The sequence below is a fragment of the Vigna radiata genome, chromosome 5, assembly GCF_000741045.1.
Source record: "Vigna radiata var. radiata cultivar VC1973A chromosome 5, Vradiata_ver6, whole genome shotgun sequence".
NCBI lineage: Eukaryota > Viridiplantae > Streptophyta > Magnoliopsida > Fabales > Fabaceae > Vigna > Vigna radiata.
This window is the reverse complement of record NC_028355.1, coordinates 31,156,419-31,183,033: the sequence shown is the minus strand read 5'-3', so window position 1 is coordinate 31,183,033 and position 26,615 is coordinate 31,156,419. Positions and strand designations below refer to the sequence as shown.

The 26,615-nt window shown below is 34.1% G+C and overlaps 4 protein-coding genes across 7 annotated transcripts; 1 reads left to right on the top strand and 3 right to left on the bottom strand.

Moving 5' to 3' along the window:
• Positions 1 to 269: 269 nt before the first annotated feature.
• On the bottom strand, positions 270 to 7,010 carry LOC106761042 (ABC transporter G family member 40). Of its 4 annotated transcripts, none has more exons than XM_022780342.1 (24): positions 6,688 to 7,010; positions 6,405 to 6,525; positions 6,214 to 6,302; positions 6,038 to 6,122; positions 5,801 to 5,960; positions 5,633 to 5,709; positions 5,434 to 5,490; positions 5,245 to 5,335; positions 4,874 to 5,175; positions 4,488 to 4,769; positions 4,071 to 4,387; positions 3,823 to 3,983; positions 3,625 to 3,728; positions 3,391 to 3,547; positions 3,181 to 3,309; positions 2,953 to 3,068; positions 2,524 to 2,856; positions 2,124 to 2,414; positions 1,947 to 2,030; positions 1,721 to 1,854; positions 1,366 to 1,593; positions 966 to 1,137; positions 614 to 868; positions 270 to 527 (listed from the first exon to the last, which is right to left on the bottom strand). In XM_022780342.1, exons 1-24 carry the CDS (start codon positions 7,008 to 7,010, stop codon positions 270 to 272), a joined length of 4,326 nt encoding a protein of 1,441 aa, XP_022636063.1. The 4 variants fall into 4 exon arrangements, with proteins under 4 accessions (XP_022636063.1, XP_014500002.1, XP_014500003.1 ...); XM_014644516.1 differs by having other exon boundaries at positions 3,205 to 3,309; XM_014644517.1 differs by having other exon boundaries at positions 2,953 to 3,071; positions 3,238 to 3,309.
• Positions 7,011 to 9,661: 2,651 nt separating this feature from the next.
• Positions 9,662 to 12,846, top strand: LOC106759901 (myosin-2). The gene is made up of 7 exons (XM_014643284.2): positions 9,662 to 10,026; positions 10,152 to 10,267; positions 10,349 to 10,467; positions 10,573 to 10,735; positions 10,827 to 11,050; positions 11,139 to 11,463; positions 11,580 to 12,846. Exons 1-7 carry the CDS (start codon positions 9,862 to 9,864, stop codon positions 12,652 to 12,654), a joined length of 2,187 nt encoding a protein of 728 aa, XP_014498770.1. The 5' UTR covers positions 9,662 to 9,861; the 3' UTR covers positions 12,655 to 12,846.
• Positions 12,847 to 14,000: 1,154 nt separating this feature from the next.
• LOC106760595 (root phototropism protein 3) lies at positions 14,001 to 16,960 on the bottom strand. The gene is made up of 2 exons (XM_022781402.1): positions 15,612 to 16,960; positions 14,001 to 14,754 (listed from the first exon to the last, which is right to left on the bottom strand). Exons 1-2 carry the CDS (start codon positions 16,311 to 16,313, stop codon positions 14,209 to 14,211), a joined length of 1,248 nt encoding a protein of 415 aa, XP_022637123.1. The 5' UTR covers positions 16,314 to 16,960; the 3' UTR covers positions 14,001 to 14,208.
• A 319-nt stretch (positions 16,961 to 17,279) lies between these two features.
• LOC106762629 (ADP,ATP carrier protein 1, chloroplastic) lies at positions 17,280 to 20,843 on the bottom strand. Its single transcript, XM_014646632.2, has 5 exons — positions 19,959 to 20,843; positions 19,148 to 19,402; positions 18,669 to 18,812; positions 18,241 to 18,588; positions 17,280 to 17,915 (listed from the first exon to the last, which is right to left on the bottom strand). The coding sequence occupies exons 1-5, from the start codon at positions 20,715 to 20,717 to the stop codon at positions 17,568 to 17,570; spliced, it is 1,854 nt and encodes a 617-aa protein (XP_014502118.1). The 5' UTR covers positions 20,718 to 20,843; the 3' UTR covers positions 17,280 to 17,567.
• Positions 20,844 to 26,615: the final 5,772 nt, after the last annotated feature.

The window sequence follows — 26,615 nt, the reverse complement described above, 5'->3', positions numbered from 1 at the left end:
TGTGTTTACTACATAGATAAGAACAACATGGGTCAATGTTCTCTCTAGATGAATCAGGGACATTGAACCTGGTTGGACAAACAGTTGATTAAATGCCAACTTACGGTAGCTCCGAAGTCCAAACTGAGAAACGTGATAAGCCACCTTTAATTCAATGCTTGCAAAGGGATCATCACCTAATTCAAAACTACCATTAACATCATATCTTTTTTCTCTTTCTTATATGTATTTTACACTATTAGCATTCACTTGAAGGCATATATTATATTCTATCGCCTTTCAAAATTGAAAACCTTTACAGAAAGAGCAAAGATAGTAGCAAATAGCACTGCAAATCCAACAACTACACTTGCAGCAACTCCAACAAAATCATCTCTATAGCCAAAGTATCTTCTCATAAACTCTTTCACTGTCTCGTTTACCTCAACTGTACTTGTTACATCCCCAAACTGTGATGCTGCCAATCCATATAAGGTCCATGCCACAGGACATGCCCAATAGTACCATCTCCACCACACAGGAATGTTCTGCAAAATAAAACTAAACATCAGCATATATGTACATCCACTTAATTTCCACAGATGCATTTGTCATTACATTGTACACTACTTACAGGTTGTGGGACAACAAATCCGGAAAACAGATTCCAAAGTCCATAAAATGAAGTTGCCACAATTGAAGCAATGTGTTGGTTCGGTGTTACAGCCACAGTCATCATGCCATAAAAGGTGTAGTACAAAAATGTGAAGTACGTGAAGAACAGATACCAAAAGAATTTGGATGCAGTCCATTCGAATCCGATCATTGCATAAACTATGATGCCATATGTTACAGCTTGGACAAAAGTATATGGTATCTCTATTACAACCTAAGAAGTAAAAAGTGTATTAATTTACATTAATTGGATTGAGATGTAAGACTGACATAAAATACTAAATATTGCTTCTAGAAGTCAGATGAGCTACCTGTGCAAGAGCATATGGGATGGCTGAATACATTCCAGCTGCTCTTTCTCTATAAAAGACTGTTCTTTCAATGGCCACAACTGGTTGCACAGAAAACGCATTCTGAGTCCCAAGGAAGAGAATGGCGTTGTACATTGAACCAATAGCATTGAACAGATCTTGTTTCCTTCTTCTGCATGTTGTTCAAAAGGGGATGAGTTTCCCAGCAGATATGGATTTAACAAAACTTATGCATGTTTTTTAATAGAATAGTTCTAATCCTCCTTAAAAATTCTCTCACCCAACTTACTTTGTATGGTATGCATGGAATGTATTTAATACTAGTAGCACAAAGTATAGGAAGATTTGAAGAAAGATATATTACTCTTTTTAAACCATACATTAATCAATAGTAACTCACGTTTTGGATCCTAGGTCCCAGAACATTGTCCCAAACATCAAAGCTACGAATGTAGTGAACAAAAATTTCACTGCAGTATATGGAGGGTTGCGCCAGTAGGACCAATGCTGTTTCCATAGGCAGGCCTTGCATTGAATGAAAAATGGTTGTGCATATTGTGAAGGAAAATGAAGTTCCTTGGAACCTGAAGCAGGCTTGCTCAATTCTTCTACATGTTCTTTGTTCCTCCTAACACATGGAATACATTTTTTTTTTCAGAACCAGTATCCTGGCAACATTTATTTAAAACATACTCCCTTTTTACAAAAGTAGAATGTTGAGCAACACTATTACACTACAAAACAAACCAACTTACCTATATAGTTCTGAATTTTTGTATATGTCAGCAAAGTCAACATTCAAATCCATTTCTCGTGTCGGAGTTGTAATTTCCAACATCCAAGCCGCTGGGTTGTGTCCATCTTTGATTTTGCCAACCCCTTCAATCCTCTGCTTGAAAGCAAGAATAGAAATAGTACTGTAACATCGTAACAAAACATCATGAACTATAAATGTCATTGTCTTTTTCAGACACGCCTTACCTCAAAATACTCAATGAGTTCATTAGAATGACGACCCAACGGTCCAACGTATATTTCTTGTCCTCCTCGCTTTAGTAGGAAAAGCTGAAACCAGATTTTTTATTATGTTCATTAGTATGGCAAGTCAAATAAGAGAAATGAGAAAACACGTATCATTTGATCAAGAGCAGCACTCACCTCATCAAAGGCTTCAAATATGTTTATGCTTGGTTGATGAATTGTACAAACAATTGTTCTTCCTGTGTCCACTATGTTTCTAACTGTTCTCATAACAATGGCAGCTGCTCTGGCATCTAAACCTGACGTTGGTTCATCCATGAATATTATGGAGGGATTAGCCACTAGCTCAACTGCTATAGTTAGTCTCTTGCGCTGTTCAGTGGAAAGACCACTCACACCAGGCAAACCTACCAAAGCTTCCCTCAGTGAGTTCAACTCTACCAGTTCCATGACTTCCTCAATGAACATCTGTAATCATTCATAAGATTCAGCAGTAAAGATAACTAACTCTAAATTTATGATCAGTTCAGTTAGTATAAGCAATTGCCAATGTGTCTAGTTGGACTTTATATGCTACCTTTCTGGTTTCAGAATTGACTTCAGGAGATAAACGAAGCCACGCTGAGTAGAGCAAGGATTCATAGACTGTAACATGAGGAGAGTGGATATCGTTCTGCTCACAGTAGCCAGAGATTCGAGCATATGTTTCTTGCCTTTTAGGATACCCTGAAACTCTGATTCTGCCTTCAATATACCCTCCAGTTTTCCTTCCTGCCAACACATCCAACAAAGTTGTTTTACCTGCTCCACTCACCCCCATCAGAGCTGTAAGGACGCCTGGCCTAAATGCACCACTAACACCCTTCAGAAGGACTAATCTGTCCTCAATTACTCCATTATTCTTCATTTCCTGCAAGATGAAATCAAAACAGGTTCTATTTTACTGGAAGAAGCAGACTTATGATAGGATAATGTGCTTATTTACGGTGTTTTCATGGAAATCAACCTGTGGCATGTCTACTGAGTATGTGATTCCGTCAAAGGTAAGAGAATGTGGCTCAAATGGAAGAATCATTCCTTTTTTCCTCCTGTGGCTGGACTCAACAACTTCCTTTGGCCTCACTGGTGCACAAAAATTGAAAGACTTTTCAAAATCTGAAAGAATTGATGTGAATTATAAAGGGGAAGAATAAGTATGCTTGTTTACATGCAGGTCATACACAAAATAAATCACCTGTCCCTGTGTTTCTATTTGGACCATTTCCTGGGAGTTTAAGTGGTAATCCAATATCTTGTAGAGTTTTGTCTTTGTGCTTATTTTCATGAGATTCTTTCAAGATGATAGCCTGTGGCTTCTCAAGTGCTGCTTAATCATTAGCATAGCATAAGTGAGAATAGCAACATTTCTGCATGAAAACAAAAACAGTGTGGAAGATATCCTCACGGTTGAGAAAAGTGAGAGCTAGAGTGAATGTGATGTTCAATAGAGAAACAAATCCAAGCAATGCCCCTGCCCCTATCCAATACCAGGATGCATGAGTGAAGAATCCGCGAGACTTCAGAACCTCAACTCCCAGTGACTCGGTTGAATTAGGAAGAACCTGTAGTTGAAAATTTATTTTCTAACAACTCATTTCAAATTAGAAAATAGTTTAAGTTTGATGATTCAAGAAATTACGTGACTCCAACTCTGGCCGAGGAACTCATTGACCATCATAGCATTCTGCTCATACATTATTGGTGAAATCCAGTAACCCCATGTCCACCATTTCTTAACATCCTCTATTTCAAGAGAAAATCAAAAGGCAAAGCAAACATGTCAAGTTCAAAAATTTGAAAACTACAAATATTTGTTGCGTCTATTGAATGCTTGTACCTCTTGACAATATAAAACCGCCCAACGTCAGAAGTGTGACTGTTGCAAATGATCCAAATGTGTTAGCTATAATCATATTCCTACCAGTTGCTGCAATTGTACGAAACAATGCAGAAGCCATCTGGCCAAGTAGTAGTAACAGAAGATATTGTTTGAAAAACCTACACCATTAGCACATCTTAGATCTAATGCCACACACTTACAATGAGTCTTCTTTAGTCCAAAGTAGATGATGATAGATTACTTACCTTCCAACACTTGGATCAAATCCAATTACATAGTAGCTGATAGATACCCAGACAACTACTTCAGCCAATGTAATAGGGATTTTGAGGATCCAGTTGGGAATAGCATATGCCCATGCAGGGTAAAATAGGAGGTCTCTTTGCTTGTAAAATATAGGAAGCTTTGCTACATTCATTGAAATATCAGCCATCCCATTAAACAACACCATTACTATAGAGAAAAAAAGTGCACCAGTGTAAACTCCCCCGTTATCCACAGAACCCTTATGCATCTCGGTACGCAGGAATACTGTCATTGTTATCACTGCCATCACTGCAAGCTGATGGAAAAAGGAGAAGAATCACACATGAAAATCATGCATGCAAAACAAAAATAAGATACCTTACAATCAAACATATAAAACACTGGATAAAACTAACTTGAGATAGCTTGAAGATGTGAACAAATGCATTCCTCTTCATAAGCAAATATTCCCTTGAGAAGTTAGCTCTCAGAAGCTCCTTCATGTCTACCCCGTACTTCTTAGTCGTTAATGCAGCTGGGTGGTTCTTTGTCTTATCAAATTGAATGGCTAGCTCTTCTCTAAGTTCTATACCAACATGGAAGCACTGAAATGCCTTGGCAAATTCATTAACTGTAACAAAACTGTAAGGCTCATCTTCGTGGATCCAATACTGTTGTTGATCCTTCTTTGAAGTCACCTGCAATGAAAATAAACCATTTGATATTCTGATCATACACATGCATATTTTTTCTTCCAATTTCATAATGTGTATGAGATAAGAAAAGGTAAAGATCGATTCACTTCTTGAAGGAAGTCAGCAACAGCTTTCCTCTCAGGACATCTGAAACCCATAGATTCAAAAAATTCAAGGACGAATTCACGAGGTCCTTGATATACTATCTGGCCGTTGGAGAGGAGTATTATGTCATCAAAAAGTTCGTATGTCTCTGGTTCTGGTTGCAATAGTGAGATAACTGCTGTTCCATCTAGAATGTGAACAATCTGTCTAAGACACTTGATAATTTGAACAGTTGTGGAGCTGTCCAAGCCAGAAGATATTTCATCCATGAACAGTGCATTTGTTGGACCAACCAACATCTCCCCTGTAAATAATGCATGTAAAATATGAACATAGAATGTAGAAATTGAATTGGGAGAATTTGGATCACCACCTGTAGTAACACGCTTCCTTTGTCCACCAGATACACCACGCAACGTTTCATCCCCCACCACAATATCAGCACACATTTCAAGCCCCAAGATCTGTAAATAACAAAATAAACAAATTCTTGGGAGCTATCAATTCTGTATTTTTGAAGTAGGAGTGAGTGTCAGAACAGATACTGGAGTTATTATATCACCTTAAGTATATATTCTGTCATCATTTGATTTGCTTCCAGGCTTTTAGATGCTGTTGCCTGGTATCACCACAAGACAATGACTGAAATTATTTTCCTTAAGCAGTTTTTACTTTCAAAGTAAACACTAATAATCTTCCCTAAGCATATTTGTTAATGGAAGTTTTGGACACAAAAACATATTTCAAAGCTCCTTGTTCACCTTCATGTAGATATCAATAATAGGGTCAGGCTTAATATTCGCTGCTATCTCTCTTCTTGACAGTTCAGATAGCAAATCTGTACATGGTCAAAACAATACAAAGTCATGATTGGATTACACAAGTGGAAGTTATCACTTTCAATAACATGAAGCGAAAAATTTTCCAACCATAACGTGATCCAACCCCTTGGCACCTTGCAGAGAAAGCCAAGGTTTCCCTAACAGTCATTTCTCCAATATGAACATCAAGCTGACTAATATAGGCAGCAGTTCTCTGGGGTACAAATTCATTCATTTCATGCCCATTATAAGTCACTCTCCCAGAAACCTACAGAATACATCAGCGCTTGAGTTGGACATGGCAGATTGAAATAGAAAGGCAATGAAAAGTGGAATTCTTTTCACCTTAAGATCTGGGTCAAGCTTTCCTGCCAGAGCCAAAAGGAGCGTGGTTTTTCCAGAACTTGGAGGACCTAAAAGCAATGTCATCCTGATACATGCAACGGTGATGTATGAGACTATGATGTTAGAAAATAAATGAGGTTTGAGGTTTTTGAATCCTTTCAACTCTACTCACTCACCTGCGAGGTTTTACAATTCCACTAACATCTTTAAGAATGGTCACGTGCTTCTTTTTGCTAGAAAGAATATGCATATGGTTCAAGTAACTCTGAAAGATCAAATTTTTCAGAATTAGCAGCAGATCAAAGGTACACAAAATGCAACAATGATTTTGATCGGCAAAAAAGGATCAAAGTGGTATATGGTTTACCTCTACTGTATTAACAATGAAGTTGAAGAATGTCGGTAAGGCTCTGCTACCAACATAAGCTTCTGCCTCAACATTCAGATGCTCAAATCTAGCTTCAATTGTTGGAAAACTAATCCCAACTCTAGAAACGTTGAAGAGTAGAAAACTCATAGATGCAATGTCAAGGAAAGGCAAGAAAACAAAACAATATTTGACTTGTAATGTTGAAATAGAATGTATATATTATATATGGATCATATGAACCAAGCAAAGATGAAGGAAATACTAGAATTGAATCTATTACCTATCAATTCTTTCTCTCAGCTTTAACAGAAACTTTTCATTGTCCTCTTCAGCATCTCTTACCAACCTCTCCAACACATGCTTCCTTTCCTGTGTTCCAATATCAGTGACATCAATTTCCTTCACCTCACCATTGGATGTCACTAACAAGCCTTTCCTTAAACGATTGTAAGTAGGAAGCTTTTCAAGTGCAGCCCACATCAGAGCTTCTTCATCATCTTCTTCAAATGAATTCCTAGAAAAAACTGCACTTCCATCTCTCCAAATTGAAGAACGGCTTACTTGAAAGCTACTAGTAGCTTTAGTCAGGCTACCATTGGCCATTGTCAACCAAAAAAGGTGAAAAAAATATAAAATGGAGCTGCAATAACTTCTCAAACTCAGTAAATCAGTGTTTTTATAAGATATTCTATTTTAGCCAAACGACTGTTATTCCAAACATCATTGTAATCCAAGGAGTGGTAGTGTTGCACCCATTAATTTAAACACAATTTGAACTCAGTTGCTAAAACATATCGAAACAAAATCTCTTTGCTTGTGCAGTTCAGTACTTTTAGTCCTAATATGTGAAAGAAAAGAGTGACATGCATGAATATATATATAAAGGAAAGTGCTCCTAGTAAATTATAAGGACTCCACACTGAAGTTTTGAGAGTAGCAGAGGGTGACTTTTGCAGCATAAAATGAAAGTAGAGCCATGCAAGGATTACAAAACAATTGTAGACTTTGTTACCAAATTATCCGTGCAATGGGTTAGGTGGCACACTTGTTATCAAATGAAAAACTTAGGTGAATAGAACTCTTTGATTTGATCTTTCAACATCATCTGGGTAGGTGTATTGGAATTACAAAAAGATCAAAGTAAGATAGAAAAGAAGGAGATACAGACTATGAATTTATTTGGCAAAGAAAAATAGAAATAAAGTAACTTATAGTTACGTGTAATACATAAAACAAATATTTGACAGATTGTATAATCAATCTATCACTGGTTGAATTTTCGGTCCAAGCTTTTACGTGGAAGTCTCACATAAAAGTACACGAAAAAAAAACATTTAAACCAATGCTAAACCTTAAGAAAACCGGTTTTGAATATTGCGTTTGGCAGTTAGAAATTGATGAAATGCAAACACTGCATTGTGTCATATGTTTATTTGGCTACCATAAAACCAAAAGTTGGTATATTTGAAAATATGTTAGTCTACTTTAACAAGAAATGTTTGATATTATCAAGTGAAGCTAAATGTTATGTGGACTAATACTTCCTCCACTTTCATGAAATTTCTTCCTGCACTTCAATGGAGCGTTCAAGAAGTCTAGAATATTCATGTTTTAAATTTTTGGATTGTGAAACTCATAAACATGTTATTTCATAATTTAAAATACGTTTTCGAATTTGGAAATCTGAAAATACATTTCGGATTGTAACATTTCCAAATTATATAATTCAAAATATATTTTTGAATTTGGTAATGTATTTTAAATTAAACACTCTAAAATACATTCTCAACCTATATAGTCCAAATTATATTTTTTAAATCTTTGATTCAACAGATTTTTAGATAGCATAAGCATAAGTGTATATGTAAATGGCACATTAGTCTCTAAAACTGATAACAAATTCATTTAGTCATTGAAAGTTAATTTTATTTATTAAGTTGATCTAAATTTCAAAAGAAATATCTGTCCAGTAATAATAATATTCACATATATTTAAGAATCAAAATAAGAATAAACACCTTAATCAAGAAAATTGGATGAAACAATTAAAATAACTATACATATTGAAATTTTTCTTGGTTTGCATTTTTAGTGTAACAGAAACCAAAATAAGGTTTTTTTTAAAGTTAAGTTTAAACTTTTTTTAGTCTTAATAAAAATGTTAGTTTGATTATCATGTTTTCATCTGTCTTAATTAAATATTTTTTTAGGAAGCGTAAAACCGATAATTAAATTGGTGCATGTTGATATATAATAGTGTGCACTGTAGTTCAGTGTGATACTATTTGTTCAAACATCTGTGCACTTTATACACTGATTTTCAACAAAATAATCAATGATACACAAGAGGATGTACAGAACAAAAATGGAGCAATTGAGTGCAACATTTCCAGGCACCAAATCCAATGGCACGATCGAAAATTTAAGTACGCTTAACCCACTAAGACCATGTTTCTGCAACTCAGAATTTGACACAACAACAACTTCTTAATTCAAACCAGAAACCAAAAAACTGATATGGAACCAACTTTACTCACCTTACCCCACTAATCATCAACACAGGATAAAGTCAATACCCATAATAAAACATTACAATCTTGTTTCTTTTTTGGACTGTACTTTGTTTCAAATAAAAGGTACTTTTTGCTACCTTTTTTCTACACAGTGCCCCCAATTTCCTCAAACCAAATTCATTTCCTCCTTTCTCATTTCAATTTTTCTTTCCATTACTTTAATTAATCCACAGCAAAAACAACTACGTTTTATTCTTTTTGTTTTATCTTATCTTAATAGACATATTTACCCAAATAGTATATATATATATATATATATATATATATATATATATATATATATAGAAGAGAGAGACTAATAAATTACTTAGATGACATAATGTGTCAAAATATTTATACAGATAATATAATTTTTTTCAGGTCAATGATTTAGAGGAAATTTGTGGAAAACCAAAAACAGGATTCCGTTGTGAGAAAAATGATTTTTTTTCTTTTTATTTAAAAAAGATATTTTAGAAGAATGAAAAAAAAAATATTTTATTTAGGTAAATTTCAAATTAAGTGGACTATGTGGGTGAAAAAAAATCTCTTGAATCCCATGAGCATTTGACAACAAAACAAGGGCACTTTAGTCCTAATAAATACTAGATAGAGTGAGTATGAGATATCCTTGTTGTTTGTAACCGTTACCATGTTAGTAGTATAGAGAGGGAACCTCTTGCTCCAAATTTATTACATGTAATGAAAAGTGACCAGAATCTTTAAATTGATTAGTTGAGTTTCAAACCTTTGAAAGTTAAAATCGATTCGACCGTTGGCTTTCTTAGTCTTAGGTACATTACTCTATCCAAACGAAACAAGAAACAAAACAGCACACGCTCCTCCACTCTCCACAAGAACTGTAACAGCAAACAAGAACTTCAAACCTCAACCCAACGGTAATGGCGGAAGTTGAGGGTTATGAATTCGCCCCAGATGAGATGGTAGTGAATGAGAACCTTGGCTACCCTAAAGCCTTCGCAAAACTCTGCCGTGACCGGGGTTTCGGTACCTACAGCCATGGACCTCCCTTTACCTTCATCCCTTATGCTTTGCAAGAACATGAGGTAAACAAAAAAAATCGATCTTTCTCTCTCCATTATGTATATCTTAGATTAAGTGGTAAAGAACGCATTTAAAGCGAGTTGTGAGTTTGAATTCAAGAATTTTGTGTTGTTGGTTGTTGTTTTAGGCCGAGAGAGCTAGGTATTTGGATGAGATGTTTCCTATTATTGATCCTAAAGCTAAGGCTACCAGCAAGCCTAAGATCTTTGTCAGTGTCCTGTGGAAGCAGCTCCGCCATCTTGGGTAGGTTTCAATTTGAAAGTTTCAATTTTTATTTCTAATGCATTGTTTGTGTTGTGTTATTGACAATTTCGCAAATCTCAGGAACGCTGGCTTTGATCCCGCTGTAATTCGAGTGGATGGTTATGGCAATGTGATCTATTATCACGCAGATTCGGCCTCTCCTCTGGCTTGGGATGTTGATCACTGGTTTCCTTGTTCAAGTAATTTTCATTTCTTTTTATATTTTGAGAATGTGTAGAAGTAGAATCCAATTGAGTTGTGTGTGTCATATTGTGTGATTTTGCTCCTTTGGTATGGGAATGCAGGGGGAGGTTTGACTGTTCTTAGCAATCTAAGGATATTACAGCGGCAAGTCTGTAAGAGGAAGAAAAACAAGCTGGAATTCTTGGTGCCATGGTGGGATTTCCAATTGGGAATCTCTGTGAACCAGTTCCTGTCTGTTTTTGCATCGTCAAACTCAGACTTCAGGCAGGGTTTTTTTTTTTTTTGTTTAATCTTTATTCTTGTTGTTTCTCAATTTTTCTTGGAGGGTGATGGTATTTGTATTTGCAAATGACAGGCACAGAGCCTTCTCGTTTTTGTTCTATGAAGGAGAAAATCAAGAATTGAATGCTTCACAAATAGTGGATTCTCATTCTTTCCCACACCACTTTTTTGGGTTGAAAGATGAGATGGGCCTGGCTCCAGCTGCAATCGTAGAATCTCGAAGGGAACCTTGTGATGCATTAGCTTTGAGACAACTCGATTACAATAGGAAGCCAAGGCCAATGTCTCCTGCAATAGGTTAGTGGCAGTTGATGATTATAGTTTAAGATTTGAAGATATGGACTTGTTTTATGTCTGACCATCCTCTGATTGAAACTCTTTTCAGTAGCTGCAAGGAAAAGAAATGGCAATCTTCTGAAAGAAAATGAAGATCCAGATTTTGCGAAAAACCCCTACCAAGCAATTGTCATGGCTAGAGATTCCCTGAAGCAAAGAGAGGAAACTACAAAAATGCAGGCAGAAATACAGAAGCTAGATGATGAAGTGAATGAAATGAAGCTCAAAAATGAGGAAGAAAAGCTCAGTATCCAAGACCTGGAATTGGCACTCATAAAACGTAGGAGGAAGGCAGAAAAGTGCAGACGATTAGCTGAGGCTCAATCTTCTTACAGGATCATGCTTGAGAAGATGATTAGAGACACCATGCACCAGTAAGTCCCAATACCCGGGGATTGAAATGGTGTTATAGAGTGTACTTTTCTTGTATTTTACATATAATTTTCTCTGGACTTCAACTACTGGTTTTTGATGATTGGTTTTATTGCAGGAGTGTTATCTATAAGGAACAGGTAAGATTGAACCTGGCTGCAACTAATGCACTGATGGCTAGACTTGAAGCACAGAGGGCAATTTGTGATGCTGCAGAGAAAGATCTTCACAAGAAATACAAGCAAAGAGATGACATAGAGAAGCAGATTAGACCTGAATGGGAGCATGGAAGGAAAAGGTCAAGAATAGATGATTATGCCACTTTAGAAGAGAGAGACATTAAACCTGCTCTCTACTTGCCTGGTCCCAGCAGACCAAGAACACCTTCGCATAAGGAGCTCAGAGTGCTTCTAGAGGAGGAACAAAGGGCATCTGGAGTTGACTTCCGTGCAATCGAGGAGCAAAAACGAGAAGATAAAGAAGAGAAGATGAAAATGCCTGCTAAAAATGACACAGAAGAGAAGCTAGAGGAGCATACTGCATCAAGTGTTGCATTGGATGAAGAAAACTCAATTGAGCAAAGACTTGAGAAGCTTAAAATCAGCGAAGGAAAGAGGAGTTGTAGCATTTCATTCACAGAGAAAGAAATCGAGGAAGATGAAGAAATCAGACAGCAGCGTGGAAAAGGAAATGTGGAGAAGTGGCTTCAAATGCTTTTAGAAAATAGTCAACAACCAGAAGAAAGAAATGAAAATGGTAGAACTGAAGAAAACATAATCCAACAACTGAATCAGAAGTTCCCACAAAAGGAGTTTAGGATCTCAAAAGTTTCAGATTCTCAGCTACAGCTTCTGGAAGACAAGAATGAATTAACAGATGAAGAAGATAGAATGGAAAATGAATCTAAAAGTGTTATGCCAACAGGACAGAAAAATTACTCTGAAGAAGCTTGCACTCCTAATGTTGAAGGGATGGAAAAAAAAGAACAACATAAAAAGGAAAAAAGACTTCCTAGATCAGAGAGTGCCAGGACCTTGAGGCGAATTCCATCATCTCCATCTTTGCTCTTTGGTGGTATAAGAAAAGGTGTGGACTACATTCGGAAGAAGCCAACAGCAAGTGATGATTTGGCAGCATCAAACAGTTTCTTGAGGTCATCCATCAAGACAATCAAGAAAGCTGTGAATTTATAAATACAGATACATTTGATTGAGGCTATGCATCATAATGCATTTGTACCTTTTGTTTCTTGATGATTTTATTTTACAATTTTTGAGTTGTTTGTAGCTGAATAAATGAGAGAAAATTGGTGTGTGAAATGTAGCCATTGTTTGATTTTAAAGTTGTCAGATATTTGATAAGTGATAACAGCTTGTTTTTGCTGCCAGCAATTTAGGTTTCTATTTCTTTCACTTTTTCTGCTTTGCAAAAACTGAATTTTGAATGCGACATTTACTTTATTTACTAGAATTAGCGAATCACAAACAGAAATTAATTATATTGGTGTTTTGTCTGGGAATCCGATTGAGATGCCACAAACAAACGTTCACAAGTTCAAAAACAGAAAATATTAATTGTACAGATTTTATTAAAAAATAATAATTATGCAATATTATATTTAAATACTAAGACAAGTGAACATTATATTAATGCAAAATCAAATTATAATTCATACAAAGCTTCAATACATTGAAAAATACTAATAATAAATAGTGTGTGTGTTTGCATTTAAATATTAATAATATGGTCAATATTTATCTTTGAACAAAAACTAATTATAATTACTAATTTCACTTACAGATAAAGAAAAATATTAATTTATACTTCCAATTTTTTATTTGTAACTCATAATAAACATTTTACAATTATTTACACACTAATCTTTCAAAATTTAGTTTATTTTTTATATTCAAATCTCTAAGTTAATTAAACTATAAATTAATTATATATACTATTACATAAAAAAGGAATTAAAACAACTTATGCATCAGAGTTAGACATAGTAGTTGTTTAGGTTCTAGAAATTTGACTTACCTAGTTAGACATAATATTGATATCTTATTATGACTTTTGATTTTTGCTATTCATAATATTAATTTTTAATTATTATGTGATATTATAATAATTAATGTAATCATTCAATATCAATTTAAGATCATATTTATTTTTACTAGCATTATTATAGAATTTTGATTGTGCATTCTTATTACTAATACTATTTACTATTTCTATTTGTATTTAATCAATATAATGTAAATCACTGTTTTCAATACCATTTTCAATCTCAACATATCTATTTGAAAAGGTGAATGACAAACAAAAATGCTCTTATTCATTGTTGTTTCTTAGTGTGTGTACATTTGTTTATCAGACCAGGCTACTGTATTAATTTTAACTGTCAAATAAGATTAACAGTGTATGTTAAAAGTTAGGAAACATTCAGAACATTTTTTATCTTGGTCTTGTGTTCTTATCTTTTATTTATGCCGTCACTGTAGTAAAAAGTGTTTACAAAATCTCATACCTTAATTTTCTGAAACGTGTAAATCACAACAAGGACTTATTCGTAGTGTATTGTGCAAGTCTCCTAAGATACAACAAGAATTTTGTTGTATGCATATCTAATTGAATTTTATTCCAAATATCAGACATTATTTCTGAGGTCTAACACAAAAAAACGAACTTGTATACTATAACAAATTAACAGAGACTATATGAATCTTATATTTTTGTTCAAAGCCAATGTCTTAGGACATAGATTTCCTCCACTTGTGGGGAGTCCTACTTTTCACCAAACTGGTTTTCATTTCCATTGGCGTTTGCCTTCCAAACCTACTTTCTCTTTCAGCTTCCTCCTCCTCTTCTTCAATTCTCTCCACCCCTCCCACATTTCTACCAAATGTAGGCATTCCAAGCCTCTTCCATTTGAATAAGCCCTTCTTCTTCACAGCCAACCTCTCCATCTGCACTTTCATGGCATTCAGCTGGTTTTGCAGCCTGTGAACATCTTCCTTCAGCTTCCTTATCTCCAGTTGCTGAGCATTCATTTCTCGCTTTGAAAGGCACCTTCCAGGTGGGTCAAGGCCTCCCTTTGGGCTCCTCAAGCTGAAGGAGCCACTCCAATCTACTTGCCGGTTGAGTTTAGCTTGTTCAGAGAACAGCACCTGAATCACAGCTCTCACAGGCAACCTTTCATTTTGAGCTGCATGAAGTGAGGCCTCTGGTGTCAGTTTCCGGCTATCAAGCAGCCTGCACAGGCCCTTCCTTTCTTGCTTTGACACACCCGGATGTGCCTACAACACATAACCAGAGTTCAGAGTTTCAAAATCATACTCTCACCACAAATAGTGCAAGAAACAATAACCAGTAACATGCATGTCCCAATCCAGTACTGTCTAAAGTGGCGAAAAGGGTTTATGCATTTTTTTTATGGTAAAATGAAGTTCTAAGCACAAATACGACAAGTTTGTATTATTCAAGTAACATGTGGGAAGACTAGTGCACCTTATGGCAAGTACATTGTCCTACTTGTACGTGACATGTTACCTAAATTTAAGAGACTAGAGCGCCTTATGGCAAGTAATAAATACACAGAGCAACCAGAAGGAAATGCCAAGCTTTAACATCTAAACTAGAAAGAGTTTCCTGCTCTCATGAGAGCATTAGTCACGTTCCATTTCAGTAAACTATTATATGTATCAGTGTGTGGCACAAGAGAAAAGCCAAATGTTGAAAAAAAGTTATCAGTTATGATCTAGTGGCCCCACATGACAGACATTTATGTTATTTCAGTTTCACTTCACCTACTCCCACTCAAAAAATAATCTCATGCCAGTGACAACAGAAGAATCATTTCCCTCCTTCCTCCTTGTCATCAATATGTAAATTAAGAGGCACGAATAATAAAAAAGAATCACCTGTAATGAATCAAAGAAGCAACAAAACTTATAGACTATTCCATGTGTTTTTCTGTTGTTTTCCAATTCAAATTGGAGTTTCACCTTGTCATTTTATATTGATGTCTAATCCAAGCTTTTATTACATGGATGACTGAGGTGAAACTCCAATTCTAACATGGGAACATTGCCAGAAGCACATGGAACTGTGTTTTGTCCATCAAATAATTTGAAACTAAAATGAGAAGACATACTTTAAGGTAAGTGTCAATGGCTCGGTACAAGCCATCATCCGTGGCTCTTGCGTGGTTTGGAAGAACTCCAGCAAGTGCATGGAACTCAGACAAGGACAGATTGGCATCCACAGCAGCCTCAGCGAGGTAGCAATCAACCAGCTTGGCAACCTTAACCAAAGCAGCACCATCACGGTCCATACTCATAAACCTCTTAACCAACCTGAGGACAAGCTCAACATCCAAGAGAGTTCCACACGTGTGGCTGAAGGAGGGTATCATGAGCTCTTTGAGAGAAGCTTGATCTAGCTGCGAGGAAATGCGGTTCTCAATCTCAGCTCTGTAAGTGGCATCAACCCGAACCATGTTGGCGGTTCTGAGAAGGCGAAGGAGGAAGTTGCATGGGACAGAATCCTTCTCGGGAGGCAGAACATTCACCAAGGTCTCCACAAAGAATCTCTTCTTCATCCATGAATTCGTGACGCTTTCGGGGGATTGGAATTGAGTGGTGACACCATTCTCAGAAGAGGCAGAGAGATCAGGGAGCCAAATTGAAGCATAATGAGTGATGATGGAACCAATCAAGTCGGCACGAATACCCTTCTGTTTGATGCTTGAAAGGGTCTTCACAAAGTAATCCATGTCAACGATGCATGCATCATCGAACCAACATTCCCAGGATCCAACAGTTGCCTCTGATTCTTCACAACACTGCTTCTTCATTTGCACTGCTTACACAACACTGCAGCTTTGCAATTCTATGCCACACAGTGTCTTGCTTATAATACACAACAAAAGTAATTACAACACAGCATCAAACTCGAGAAGGACTAGTTTGTTTTGTGTGTATGTGCATTGCGTGTGGGATTTGGACTTGTTCCATTTACATGGGCAAAGGAAAGACATAAAAAACAAAATTTGGAGCATACTTGGTTACTTTATAAGGCCACATTTACATCAGAGTATGTATGTAAGAAAGCGTGCGTAGGTATTGTGCATTGCAGTTGGCAATTGGCAGAGAGTGATGGAAAGTGAGGGAAATGGAAGCCTGAGAAGGGCCTATGTAAATGCCAAACTTTGTTTTTGCATCCCATGCTCGTGAACACCCTAGCTGTTTGTTCTTTTCGAACCAGACAACTGTACCTTTGATTATCGTGGACCATTTTCGATTTTATTGTACTATTTAAGAATAATTCGCAATAACAAAATATATTCATTTTATTTAACCCAAAATTATTTGTTTGGACACGTGTCACTTTCCATGGAAAAACTCCATTGCTGCCTGTAACTCTGTTGTAACTTTTGTTAGATTTATGAAAAATGAGATTAACTGGATAGATTCAACATTAAACAGATAATTATATTAAAATTATGGTTTTACTTTTTTGTAAAGGTGATTTTCAGATTATTTGTTTTGAAAATTTTCTGGAATAAGCTTTCTAAAATTTTCAAAACAAAATGTTTGGAATAAAATCTCTGAAACAGGATTTCCAGAACATGCTTTAGTAATGATGAGAGTAAAAGAGTCGTTGAAAGCAGAGGCGGAAGTGACAGCAGCCATAGAAGTGGCATAGTGCACTAAAGATGGCATTTTAATCCTTTTGCTATCAGTATGAGGTGCAGTTAGCAATCATGGGTGGTAGAGAATTTGTTATTAGGGTTAGCCAAAATCTAAAGATAATACAATGCTTCCATTCCCAAACCATGAACTCATATTGGAAACAAAGTTTACAAATGTGTTCATTCTTTCATTTCTTTTTATTTTTTTTTAATGTACTACCAAATAGGAAAGTTTCATGTTGAAGGAAGAAAATCATTTATCTATGGGACAAAAGTAACAACAATAAGGAGACTAGAAAAAAGAAAGTGAGAATCAAACTCATTAGAAAATGACCTACAACTAATAGTTTGAGCTGACTCCTCCAGCTTCCTTGCAATTCAATGAAGTTTAAGCTTTAAACATTGTGAGGAGTTGATTCAATTCAATGTACTTGAGGAATCACCACCAGTTGTTGGATTCAACAGTGGAACACCTGCAAGAGAACCATTTCCATCTTCATCCTTAGCCACCACTGGTATCTTGACAGCAGCTGCTCTTTCCATCTCTTTCTCAAGCTCTTCTTCTCTACGCAAAGCTGAAAACTGGGAATCAAGAGACTTGGCCGCCGATAACCAGGCAAGAACAATCACCAGAAGCACCCCTCCCAGATATGGAGTAGAATTAGCCAGTGAACCAAAACTTAAGATCATGAACTGCTGAATTAGAGCTCCACCAGATTTCCCCAATGGGTTGCACACTACATCAATGGCTGCCTTCCCCTTCACCTACAACCAAAGGAATTCAGTACAAGTCAAATTACAAGTGGATGCAGCTGCAACATTCCCATGAGAAAAGTTCATCTCTGACCATAAAAACCATAAATAGATTACCATAATCAAATTTGACTTGAACAAACTTCACAGTATGTATATATGATTGAATGGTCAAGTTTGCACAAATATGATTATAGCAGATAAGGATATGATTTAACTAAGGAGTAAAGACCATTAACTTAAACAAATCCTGTTTTAACTCTAAAAAGTGTGTGCATGTGTGGAAGTTGCATGATGATTTTGCAAAAATATGACTGTTGTGGATAAAAATGAAAACCTTGGTATCCTCATCCAAGGGTATGTAGGCCATTTCTTTGCAGGGATCGAATAAACTGTACTTAGCACTCTTGCTGAATATGTTCTGCAATGCACCCACGTATACAGCAGCTAGCAGTGGAGTCATTCCCAGATTTCCGATAACAGGAGCAATTGGGCCGCCAAATAATATGAGAGAGAAGAAACCAACTCCTGTTAAAAGCAGAACAGTGGGGGTGATCTTGGCAGCAACTCCCCATCCATATTTGTCAAAGATAAATTGGCTTAAAAGCATCATTGTGAATGTAGCAATTCCAGTTGCAGTTGAAAAGTCTCCCATGAAAGATGAGTATTCATTGGGGCTAGGAAACTGCACAAATTGCAGAGTTTGAGAAAGAGCAGAGTGCAATGTCCAGTAGTAAAACCAAAGGCAACAAAGGTTTACATTACCTGAGCTTTGAGCTTTGATTTCCACGTAACCTCAACAAGATTAATGCTAATTCCATATGCAACCACTAAAGTGGCAAGATCCCTTATGTATTTTGAAGACACTAAAAATTTTATGCTCTCCATTGTTCCCATTTTGGGCTTCTCCTGGAAGAAAAATCAATACAAGGTAAACTGTTAGTTATTATTCCAATTATTAGTAAAGAAATGGAACAGGATTCATATTTTCCAACACATTTAAAATAATGAGGATAGCACCAAATAACTTGGATATTTTCACAGCCATAGAAATGAATCGATCATACTACAATCGTCTTAATATCATGTTGAGGAATGATATATTACTTATTTAATTTGCTTTCAGTTGTCAAAAAACTAAATAGTAGACTCAAGAATAAACAAAAAATGGACATGCTTCAACCTGCCTCTAAGGTAGAAAAAATATATGCATAACAGTATATCTGTCTTGAAAAAAAAACTACCTTCTTCTTCTTGCTACGTGTAGGAAGTGGAACATAGTTATTCACCCACCAATATATTAAACAGATTGCAAGTCCCATGCCCACAACTATGCTCATCATTCCTTTTAGAGAGATGGCCCAACCATCAACTCCAGGACCTAAATTCTTCCTAAGATTAGAAAAGTATTTCACTGTTCGACCAGAGAACACAAGGGCTACATTGGCACCAAGTCCAAATAAAGGATAGAATCGTTTTGCTTCCTCAACAGTTGTTATCTGCACAAAAGAAAAAGAATTTTAAAATCAACATTAGCATTATACTTCACAAAGCATCATATTCATCTTTATACCTTGTATTCAGTTTATACTAATTTGCATGAAGTAATTCAAAATGGAAAACATGTTTAAAACATAACAGTAGAGGATTCCACACCTTCTCCTGTCATCACATGATTAGCATCTTATCCAGATAAGATAAGATTTATATGCATATTATCACAAATGAAACAAAACTTAACAATAATGAATTCAACAAGCAAAAATTGATAGAAACATGCATTTGACTCATCAAAAGCAGAGCGGCTAAGCTATAGAGAAAAAGGCAGAATACAAATGAATATGACCAAAACCAATAGATGAAAAGTCAAAAAAAGAAAATCTAACAAACAATACGCAATCATGATGATGATGATGATATCAAGAAGCATGTTAAGAACACCATAATTAAAAATGATAAGATGACAATGACAACAACCCATGCTATAACAAAAATCAAGCCACAAACCAAAAATCAATTAACAAAGCAGGCTCAAAGTTCAAACAATGAAACAACCTGATTGGCAAATCCCCAAAACAGCACCGAAATGACTACACTTCCCCACAATTCAGCCATGACATAGAACAAACAAAAGCTCCATATCCTCATAATTGCAAGAGGACCAAGAAACCGAGGACCAAGGATATTAAGAAGCTTATCCGCAAACGCCTCCGGGTGGATATGATTGCTGAGAGGGTACAGAACAAAACCAAACGCACCAAAGAAGGCAATGAAGGGAAGTATTACAGAGTAAAACAGAGCTTGTTTGGACAACACATTAGCCAACTTAGTGTACAGCAACATGAAGCCAATAGCCATGGGAAGGTTGACCCAAGTTTTGAGAAACGGTATAATCTCAGCACTGCTTCCTTTGGCCGTCACAACCAAAACATCCTTTGTGTCTCTCAAGATGGTGTAGTTGAAGAGGATACAGAAGAACATCATCCCCAGAGGCACAATCTTCTTCAAGGTGGCAACTTCAACACCAAAAATCTTGGGTTTCTCAGTTTCTGATTCCCCAAAGGAGGCTGCAGCTGCTGAAGCCTCAGCCCTGCACAAGAATAAATTTTGAGTTTTGTCCCTTTGGGCAAAGACATTGGGTTTTGGTGAAAGTCTTTGGAACCCATTGAAGGAAGGAGAAGATGCAGCAAGGATTTTTGGCTTTGGTGAGAAAAGCCTGAGCCTTAAACCTTGGGAGGGGTGTAAAAGTGAAACCTTGTTAATGGGGTTTGTGGGGAGAGAGAGAAGGCCTCTGGTTTGAAGAACAACGTCCATGACTCTCTCTCTCTCTCTCTCTCTCTCTCTCACTCACTCAGTTCCCTTGTTGAGTTGAAGAAAGAACCAGAGAGAGGGATAAAGAGAGATAAGGTGGCTGCAGTGGAGAGTAGAGAACAACAAGTTTATATATATCTATATATATTCTTGGAGGAACGAAAGGGCAGCAGATACTAATAAAATATCTTTTCACGATTATCTGATGAGGACAACAAAAGCAAAATAGAACCTTAGATTTTTGTGTGCAAATGGAAAAAGAACAATGGATTGGTTAAATTGAGTAAGTTTGGTAACAAACTGTAACGAGTGTTGAGTGAAAATTGCATGGGAAAAGGTCAGAGAACGGAACAAAAAGGAGCATTCATAGGATCTTCCTGTGGAAATGTTACCAAGTATAACAAAACTCAGCTTAATTTCTTTTCTTTCTTTTTCACATTCAAAAATCACAGTATAGTTCTATTAACAGAGATAGAAAAAAAACATTATTTGCAATTCATGAAATAAAATTTGAGCAAAAATATATTTCGCATGAGAACATATATTTAGGATAATTAAAATAGTTTATAAGGTATTGTTGATAGAACTTTGAAGTGATGGATAATTGTTGATTGGAAGTGAACGTGGAATTGAGTCACAGCCTTATTATTATATTTTGTTCATAAAGGTACCTTTCTATGGGAAAAGAAACCGTTCAAAGCACATTACTATATTTTAAGAAAACATAGGCATGGAAGCTTCCAATTATCTACCAGGATATCACCATATTTAATAATCATATATTGTAAAGAACAAGACTATTTTCTTAAAATAATATATTAAAACGAATAACTATATAAAAAGAGCTGAGGTTCATATTCAACTATACTTAATTATATTTAAGTTTATTTTTTCATATAGTCTCTAGATTATAAGATCAGGTCTTAATTTTTTATTCACTCCACACAAGTTGTCCTTTGATCAAACTGGAATGTTATATGTAGAACTCTAATGTTCTAATGTTAAAAGTCAGTATGTTTAATAATATTTACATAAATATGTAATTAATTATTTGAATATCACAAATTTATATTTACAAATTTTAAAATGGATTTTTAATTAGTGTTGGTTTAATTATAATCCAAATAATGATAATCTAACTTAGACTAATCAATTTACTAACCTAATGGTGTAATTTTTTAACTAACTATCATATTATACATATTTATTACATAACTTGACTTAATAACTTATGTAAAAAAAATACTTAATATCTATATTAAAATAGAATGTGTAACGCGCCGACAACTTATAGGAAATATTGACTGTCTTCACATATCAACATGAGACTTCCCAATATGATTTTTCCTCACTCGCACATTTTCTAGAAAAACTTTTCGGAAGGTCACTCATCCCTAAATTTAAATTTTTCCAAGCTTAATATGAGTAGCCAAATTAATTCATTTAAGGTATTCTTCAATCGTATAGTCTCATATCTATACAGTCTCTAGATTTCTCTCATTTCGATGTATGTTCGATTTTGGATGTCACAGAATGCTCATTTCCTATCTAGTTTTCATTTTCTCTTAACTTTAAACTTTAACTTAAATTTAAAAAGTGTTTTTTTTTTAAAGGGTGTGTGCTAAATCAAGTTTACCAATTAAAACTTTTTAATGTAGGAATTGAAAGGTAATGCAATTAAATGAAAAATGTGATTCCATCAAAGTATACATCACCTACTACACATGCTCAGTAATAATAATAGAACAAAATTATATTAAATTCATATAGTGTACAAAAAGAATTAGTGAGATGTTTTACAACCTTCTCAAATGTTGGTTGGACTGTTCTTTTATTGAGTATTTTTGTTTAAATTTTTTTTTTTTACATTATCTTCATTAAAATCTGCAAATTTACTGTGCATTATATATAGTATGAAAAAATAATTAAAATCTTTTAATTATAAAATAAATTATATTAATTATAATTTTAAATGATAAATATTCAAAATATTTGTATCGAACAACTGAATTAAAAATAATGATAAAAATATCATGTACAAGTGTATACTTTGTCATTTGTATATTTAATATCAGACAAAACTATACTTTTATGGCGTAATTTAATAGTTTATATATAGTTATCCCAGTTTTTAATTCATTTTCAACTTTTTACTATAACTTTAATTATTTTTAACAAATCATAATCCACACTTAAAAGGGAAACATAAAATTGGAATTAGATATATAATAAACATAAGATAATAATGAATAAATTATACTTTTCCAACCAAGTGTTAATCTATCACTGTGATATTGGTTTAGATATTTTAGCCTAACTTTGAATTAACCTTTGTTAATTTCTAAATAAATGTATTTTAACGAATACTTAATTCATTAAACCTCCAATGATTCACATTCATAACAAAGTTTCTCCAGAGTGTCTGATACTTTCCTTGTAGATTGGGTCATTATCAGTTGGGCCTTAGCCTTACTCTGTAGAGTTTGGGCCACTGTAAGTGGACCTTAACTTGACATATATAGTACGGTTTCTTTCTGTACCTAGCTTTTTTCTTTCCACACTCCAATAAAACTCAAAAACCTCGTATTATTCTTCATTAGAATTATAATAAAAAGATAAAATCTATTCCTAGATCTCAAATTAATTTTTTTTATACTTTATTACACTAAAAATGAAATATGTCACTATTTCTTATGATGAATTGACTATTTATAGAAAAGCAAGATATAGACTTTGAGAAAATAAAAATGTTGGTGTCATGAAGATGTGTAGGGTTATGATTGCTGATTTTCAATGAAATAGCATGCAAGAAAAGCTAAGGGAAAAGGGATAAAATATAGACATTGAGACAAAGACATGAGCCATTTTGATGGCTTAAAAAGGCTATTTTCAATTGGCTTAGAGATGGAGATTGAACTCCATGTCTAATTAGGGTAGACAAACAAATAATTATGGGTGGACCAAACTTGGGTGGAAGGAGAAAATCTATTCTATTATTTAAAGAAGTGTAAATAAATTATATGTTATGAACTCACTCACTAAAAAGTTAGTTATATAAAAGAAATTTAAGAATGGTTATAGATTATTTATGAACAAAGTTTTCACATCATTTAAGGAAATTAAACACACATTATAATAATATTAAAAATTTACTTCTGAACCATACTTTTAATAAATAATTTTTCAATTTTGGCCACATTTTAGCATCTGCACTTCTATAGACTTATACCCAAACCCGAAAAACATTAATGCTTAGTTTAATTATTCACCCAACTACATGAGCTTTTGTTCCTTACACCGGCTTGTTTGGTAGAATTAAACACACACACACACACATATATATATATATATATATATATATATATATATATATATATATATATATATATATACTACTTTTTTTTATACTCTAAAAAAAATGTGCATTATTGTTAAATAAATTATAGTACGTATTTTTGTAGTTTGAAATTTATTTTCATTATTCTTTATAAATGTTAATAATTTGTATACATTGGGCACTGTAATTATGTGTTTATGACACAAGCCAAAACATATTGTACTGTAAGAGTTGGACGGTCGGATAGTACGGTCGGTCATGAAGAAGTAGATAACATCAAAGGCAAGGGCATGACTTGATTAGGATAAAATGAGATTAGGAACGTTGGGCCACGATTAGAACTTTACTAATCCTGGGTCCATGAAGACAACTATAAATAAGAGGTGAAAGGTAGGAGGTTGTGGGTTAAATTGAATGCACATTTATTCCTAATACTTTCTCTTTCTATCTCTACCTTTGAACCATTTGTTGACTAACGTCAGAGGGACCGGACGGCAGGAGGAAATTGTGAAGGTGGAGATCGACAACAGACCAACCGGAACACATATTGTTTTTTCTTTTATGTATTCTGTGTTTTTTTTTTCTTTGTTGCGTATAAATTGGAAAGTGAGATATATAGCATAAGATTGTTATTGGATCAAAATATTGTGATTTTAGAACAAATTTTGAATGTGAAAATATTATTATTCTATAAGTAAAACTTGACTGACAAAAAATTATCCCCTCTGTCTATCTCAATTAAGACAAAATCGTAGATTGGATTCTTAATTTGGAAAATAATAAGACATTGTATATTTTTTCACTTTCAACAAAATAAAAAAATTAAATATATATAAGTAAAATGTTCCAAAATGTCAAACCCTATGTGTGGGTTAAATCTAATTCAGTTATTAAAATAGGCTTAACTTTAGCCTGAAAAGAGATTATGATTGGTGAAATTAAATTAAAGTTTGAAAAACAAATAAACAGTAGCTTTTTTTCTAACTTACACTTTCTTCATACACATAATTTATCATTAAATCGGATAACGCTGAAATGTATAAACTTTGTCATATTCTAAAATTCACGTTTTTCAACCTCTCTTATATATTATAAGGTGGGTTTTTAAGTCTAACTCCATCACACAAAATCGATTTGTAAGATGAGATCTGCACTCTACTTATATATTATAAATTGACCTTATTTTAGTCGATGTAAAACTTTCAACACTATAGTGATCACTAAATAAAGAAACAAATTTGGCTTTTCTATAGTGACAAAACCCTATAAAAAATTTTACAAGGTAAATATTTTGAATGTCTTATGATAATAATTTAAAAATAAAACTAAAAAATTGGGCAAAATGAGGCACATCATTATTTCCTGAACAAGATAAAGTTGGTCTGGACTTAGTGTTGGAATTGTTTAATTGTTTGTGTCTTTAGTAAGAACATTATTATGAAGAATATTTCAATAATATAACGGGTTCGAAGCACAACACAACAGTCCAAATAAGTTGGAGTAGGCAGATTTAAAGCCTGTGACAATAAGGGACCACATATGTATATGTATGCATGCCAACACAAATGTTCTAATTTTCTTATGCTTACCTTGATAGCAAAATAAAAAACATAGATTAGTAACAAGTTGGAAAATGTTTTAAGGTTTGCATCATTGTTTCATTGTTTGCATACAATAATGTAATAGACAAAGATTGTTATATGTTGTTTTGCACAATTTGTTGCTTGAGACAGATTCTTCCACACTTTATCTATCTGTCTCGTTATATAATTAGATTATAATAATTATAACATTTAATCATAGTTTTAATATCATAAGTAAATTTTAGGTTTAATGTAATATCATAAAATTAATTTATAAAATATTATTTACATTTATTTATATATGTTATAAATTGAGGTAAGAGTTCTAATAATAACTCTGTATTTAATTATTTTTTTCAAAGTTTGAGCATTGGAAGTTGAAAAAAATATAGAGAATTGAAAAATAGACTCTTTCTGACATTAGTTCAAATTAGTGTATAGTACTTTGTTGACTTTTATTCTCTGTCTTTTGAAACAATTTATAATTTGTAGTTACACTGTCAGATTTGCGTGATTTCAGGAGATTTAGAATAATCTAACGCTGTAATGTAGAAATTAATCTGAGTTTAATTTTGTTTTCTTATAGTTTTACACAGTCATAGTTCCAGTATTTTTTATAAATCTTTTTGTTGTACCAATCACATAGACAAAGAAAGTATGAAATGACCCCATGTAATCAACAAAATCAACTCATGCTGTCTAAAGTACTTAGATTTACTTTAATAATTGAGAGAGTGAGAAATTTAACACAAATTGTAATAATTAAAATTAGATATATGGAATTATATTGTAAATTTAAAAAAAATGCAAAATTAATATTCATTTCATTGTATATTTGAAAATAAATAATCTTAATACAAGTTTAACAATGTGTAGACTATAGTTTACTAAATTTATCCATGTATCATGTGGTTTTTTAAATTTAATAAAATTAAAAAAAAATGATACAAAAGTTATATATATATATATATATATATATAT